General features: G+C 49.5%; 2 protein-coding genes across 2 annotated transcripts; one reads left to right on the forward strand and one right to left on the reverse strand.

Annotated features, from left to right (window-relative positions):
• Positions 1 to 473: 473 nt before the first annotated feature.
• BO79DRAFT_184211 (LCCL domain-containing protein) lies at positions 474 to 2,550 on the reverse strand (the record flags this gene model as incomplete). The annotated part of the gene is made up of 2 exons (XM_025680312.1): positions 474 to 1,983; positions 2,036 to 2,550. The coding sequence occupies 2 exons, from the start codon at positions 2,548 to 2,550 to the stop codon at positions 519 to 521; spliced, it is 1,980 nt and encodes a 659-aa protein (XP_025533654.1). The 3' UTR covers positions 474 to 518.
• A 950-nt stretch (positions 2,551 to 3,500) lies between these two features.
• BO79DRAFT_223100 (uncharacterized protein) lies at positions 3,501 to 5,586 on the forward strand (the record flags this gene model as incomplete). The annotated part of the gene is made up of 2 exons (XM_025683589.1): positions 3,501 to 3,894; positions 3,952 to 5,586. Coding segments are annotated over 2 exons (2,029 nt in total), but the record flags the coding sequence as incomplete, so codon positions are not given.
• Between the last annotated feature and the right edge of the window lie 165 nt (positions 5,587 to 5,751).

Below are 5,751 nucleotides of genomic sequence, written 5' to 3' on the forward strand. Positions count from 1 at the left end.
CCAACAATATAGATGTGAAAAGGGCATGTTGAGAAAGAATTGTGCATCTTGGTAATCTCTTAGATCTCTGTTCCAGTCTCAATCATCCACGCTTGGGTCAGATGTCTTCTTCCATTCGGTCTCCCGAAGGATGAAGTCCACTGCCTGATATCAATCATTAAAGGGTGTCATGAGAAAGCTCTTTGTGTGTGTTTTATCGTCATTGAGATTAGAAAAGCGCTATCCATGAAAATTCATAGAAAACAGCTATGAATAGGCAAGAGTCGCGTCGAGCGGCTCATCATCTAAGATATTACACATGTGGTGTGTTGCTTCGCGAAATTGCGCGTGGTTTTTGTAATCGACGCAAATGGCACGTGATCCTGATTTATCCAGATTGCTCTGCACCGCATGCTGAGTAAGACTGTGCATATAATGCGCATTCACATTATCCAATTGTCTATATTGCGATATACTATTTATAATCCATATTTACCATTCCACCAATATATCGACCCTTATGTTACCCAACTAGGTAATCATTCCAAAGACGGTGAAACAGACCCAGAACCATCCCCAGAATCAGCAGGAGGAACCCACTCCCCCTCACTCTCCCAAGTCCCCGGCCTCGTAAAATCCTCATACCAAATTCCACCCAACGCATTGACCTTGATATACCCGAACCGGAAATACTCCGGCTCACCATCCAAATGCCGCGTCCAATTGAATGACTCCAACATTCCATCATCAGACTTGAACGCCCGGAACCGTTCAACGTCGTTAACAAGCACGCTAATACCATCTGCATCCTTATCTACATCATTGAAATTAAACATGATGTTCTGACTCGACAGAATAGCAGGAGCACCAATGACTGGCAGGACGCTGCCCAGTTGCGCGCCGTCCAGCAATGCCGCGGATGTCTGGAGTATGCTGTCGAAGCCCCAGCGCGCAATACCATTGATGAACAGTCCTATGAGGAGGCCTTGGTAGAGCAGACTGGGACGCGTTTGGAGCGTTGTCCCCGGTAAGAAGAGGAGGCTTAGAACGTAGTGATGGATGCGGAGGTTCATGTGCGGAACAAGCATCAGAGCAATCACGCCGCAGACCATGATTCCGTAAAGAAGAAGCATTTTTGGCATGCGGCCTTCTCTGCGGAAAGCAATGGCTTGGGTGAGGACGATGGCGACGAGAAGGCCGACGATGATGATCAAGGCGGGAATGGCGCCCGGTTGTTGTTGGATGTCATGTGGTGTGAGGCGTGAGATGGGAATCTTGTCGAATGTGTCGGTGTTGAGGGCGCCGACCCAGCAGCTTCCCAGCCAGAGGACAGTCTTGTCCCAGTGTGCGGTGAGGTCTGTCAGGGTTTTGCGGACACAGAAGTAGTACATTGCAAAGCCGACGAAGGCGCAAGGCAGGAACCGTCCTAGGGCCGTGGATACCACTTCATAGTAGTCGGGGGAGTAGGGCGGGTCGGAGGACAGAGCGACCTGGAAGTAGACGATGAAGTAGATGGAGGCGTAAAATGCTGCGGGAGATGTGATGAACAGAGATAGTAACGTGGTGGCGATGACTGAAAAGGTGAAGAGTGGCCAACGTAGGTCCTGACAGCTTGTTTCGGACGACTCTTCACCAAAGGTAAAGGAAAGTGGAAAATATGAGGCGTAACCGATGCTCTCGATCCCGTTCCTTGTCACTGACGGAAACGTGGTTCTTTCGCCCGTTCGTCGCAAGACGCCACAGCCACCTTTCTTGCTGTCTATTAGACCAGCGTGTAGTGCTGCAGGACAGATGGCTGAATCTCCGCGGTAGATGGCATCAGTAATATCACCATCTGTAGATCCCCCGATAACAAGAGGACGATAATTGTACTCTTCCGGGCCTACAAAATACGGCTCTAGCAGCATCGCATCTGCACAACTTGCGGGGCAGCGAAAGGCAAATGCCCCATTGTCAAAGGGGCGGCAGGAATCCCCATTCAGACCGCAGTCGGTCGAATTTGGCCTGCATAGAGATGAGTTTAAAAACATCCTAGAACCACGAGCAAGCGACATACCATAGTCTAGCGTGACATGATAGCTTGACAGGCACACCATATCCGGATACCTGCTGACCAGCTACAGAAGAATGCAGGATGGAGAGGAATATGACACCCCAGGTGCATATGCAACCCAGCAATAGCCAAACTTTGGCACGGGTGCTCGGAAAATAACGCTCCACAAGGCGGCCTGGTGCCGTCTGCCAGCGCTGCAACCATGGGGTGATCTGATACCGGTGTGGGTATGGCGGGCCTTTAATCCACGCGCGGATCCCAGAAAGTGTACATGAAAATGGCTCCGGCGCTATGCGTCGGGGTTGGTGAGTTGAAGTTGGCAATAATGGTTCATTCGTGGTCTCTCGCTGGTCGGGCCGGGCGGAGTCGGAACTTTCCCGCCCAACCGTTATGAACTGACTGCTTTCGGAGTCATTCTCATTCGGATCAAAGACGGCCAACGGGTAGTCTTGGGATGTCTTTCCAAAGGAGGATGATGGAGATTTTGACCTGCCTCTCGAAGGGTGCTCCGGGCGCATTGTTGAACCGTCGGTATTGTGAGGAAGAACCGCGGGAGAACTCAATCCAAAGTCAAGAATGAACGGTTGCTTCGGAAGCTCGCCAGTTAGTCATCATGGACTGGATTAAGTTAGGCAAAACTAACACATTTAGTATAGAACCCTTTCCAAGAGTATGGTTTTTGAAGAGCTATACCGGTGCAACGATAACTGGCCGAAAGCCGTCATTAAGAAATTGTCGGTGCCACTCAAGTATGCCATGATGTCCCTCCCCCGAAAACAGTGCAGCCTCGCTGGCTTCCATTCTTCCCTATCGAGCGCAATCATTGGAGAAGCACATATCCGGTTGCTCCTGTCAGTAAAAAGAGAGAGACCTGTATAGCTGGTCAGTATTATACCTTGCCAGATGCTGGAATAAATCGCTATGAAAGCCATGGCAGTAGAAGTTTGCTCCTTACGCTCTCCTATCGTAGCCTTGCAACCGATGCATTGAATGATGTATATGTGTTAATCGCATCGAATTTACCGGACATGGCTAGCCTTGTTGCTTGTTAGCTTGGCAAGATAAAGTTTCTTCATACATGAGAAAGGGAGCTACAGAACACTGAATGGTTCTGTGGCATAGCCTGACCATCACGCTTCTTCTAATTTGTTGCCTTTCTGTTGCCTTCCTTACACCATGACTTTCAGTGGATATGCCTTTTAGTCAGCTCAAATAATATTTCACGGAACAATTGCGCAAATACTAACTTGCCAAATTGACCGTGTTACCATCGTGGATGACCGCAGCCATTAGCCACCTGACCACGGGTGAGCACGACCCAGCCTCACAGCCTCGTCTAGGATGCCTCTCGCAGCCTTGCTTTCTACACAGACGAGGTATATATTCAGTCACCGAACGTCGATATGAGCAAATCGGAGGATCTTCACTTCAAAACGACTGAGAAGCATTTGGAAGCGTTTCTTCAAGCATGACTTCTTTCCTATTGAGTGATGTGTCGACATCGCCCTCTCCAGAGCCAAAATATGTCACCCAGAAGCAATGTGTCACTCATCTCAAGCTTCTCTCAGCTTTTGCTGAATTGCGAGATGTAGTTAGCAACAATGACGGGCTTTTCGGGCTTCATGACACAGACGGACATCAAGAGGGTGATGTTCAAGACAAATACCATGCCTTGGTTAAGGAGAAGCGCTGGGCTGTATATGTCGCACGGGCTGTGAAACGATACACAACTTGGTGGTTCAGTTGTCTCCCAAGCCCGGAACCGCTTCCCAAAATGGCAGATATTCGCAGAAATGCTTATGCCAATGTCGTCAAGCCCGAGAAAATAGTGCAGTGGCACCAAGATATCCTTCCACCCCTAGGTGAGTGATTCTGATCTCAAACTGACACACTGCTTGCTAAAACAAGACGTGGGATAGATGTTCTCATGGTGTGGCACTCGCATATGCTGAATCCACGCAAGTATCTCGAAGACTGTATCCGGTATGGCAAGATGTGTGTTTGGGGTGCAAATTTCCCTTGGGAGCTTCTTGACCAGCAGATCGATGGCACAACTTTTTATTACACGGCAACTGGGGAAGCGTGTCGGTATTTCGAGTCTCAGGTCGGTTCTAGTTGGGACAACCTTCTTGATCCGCTCACTACCATTGTTCAATGTCCGAACTGCGGCACCGAGGTCATCGTCAGCTGGACAACAATCCCAGACATGACAGACGTCAAACACCCTTTTGACATCTGCACAGGCTTAGCTGACAAAGGCTTCCGTGCTGTCTGCCACAAATGTGAATACATGATCGACCAAGAGAAGCTAAAGCTGGCCAAGTGGCGTCAAGATGTGAGGTCAGTGCGGGAACAGAGTCGGCCTATGCCCGGGTGCTTCTACAACTTACGTGGTGTCCCATTTCCAGTGTCCATGAGCTGGAAAGAAGCAGCATTTCTATATCCAAGCCAACTTATCCGAGTTGTAGCAGACGACATACTGGAGTTTACCGATCCCAAGTTCAATAAATGCCACAGTATCGCCGCTGTGCGCGATTATCTCAAGAAAAGAGTCCAAGAACGCAAAGTCCTGCAGATGGCACACGAGTCACATTTCTCAAAGGTTCAGCCCACTCGGGTTGAGAAGATATGCATCCGTCGGATGATCTCTCGATACTGGGATAACTCTGGCCCATTTTCCCTGGACTTGCTCGCCGCTGTCATCAGACAGGGTAAGTTTATTCAACAAATGGACCGTATCAACTGGCTTAGGTCACCGACTCTCCACGCCACCACAAACCGAATGATCAGAAAGTACAGTGTCTTCTTCGGAATCATGGCTGATAACCCCAAAGAAATGGCCGTACCGACACTAGATGTGGATTTGGCATGGCACACACACCAACTTTCTCCCAGACAATATTACAACTATAGTGTGCGTTTAACCAATAGGCCAATGCAGTTCATCGACCACAATGACAAGATTGATGAGCTAAAACTAACTAATGGATTTGAATGGACTTGCAAAACATACCGTGAGGTTACCGATGGGGAGATCTACAGCGAATGCGTCTGTTGGTTCTGCGAGGCGATCCGCTATCCCGATCTCTACGGTCATTTCCGCTCATCATTGTTGTGGCTTTCCGATGCTCGCAAAGCCGTTGATGAGTTGCACAGACAGCATGATCAAGCCTCTAAGTCTGACAGTGGGCCGCACATTTCTATTCACAGTGCTGTCCGCCTTCAGAACAGTGAGGTCAACCGAATAATGAGAGAAACCAAAGCTTTGCAGCTTCTAGAAGCTTACAGAAAGTCCCTCAGGCGGGCTCAAAAGCATTCCCGTTCATCCAAGGCGCTTGAATCTGCCATCGCAGCGGTCAACTCTCTTGTCTTGCCAACCAGTCTGACTACGGACTCAGTCGTTTCTCAGGACGAGACAAGCATGTTGTCATCCGAGGAAGATGAGGTCAACCATGAGAATAATCATGAGACCGTCGACGCCATTTCGAATTTCTTCGACGGCATCGAGAAACTTGTAGATGGACTTGAACAGCTGTTCCATGACGATCCTCACTGTACGGACGGATCGCTTAGTGGGCAAGGGAATTGTATTTCAGGAACGTGCGGCTCTTCTATCGCGGCTGGGAGCTGTGTCTCTTGTGGGAATGCGTCTGCTTGTGGTGCTTCTGCAGGGTGCGGTGGTGGTGGCGCTGGAGGATGTGGTGGAGGGGGAGGGGGAG

This window comes from Aspergillus costaricaensis (assembly GCF_003184835.1).
Source record: "Aspergillus costaricaensis CBS 115574 unplaced genomic scaffold BO79scaffold_81, whole genome shotgun sequence".
Lineage (NCBI taxonomy): Eukaryota > Fungi > Ascomycota > Eurotiomycetes > Eurotiales > Aspergillaceae > Aspergillus > Aspergillus costaricensis.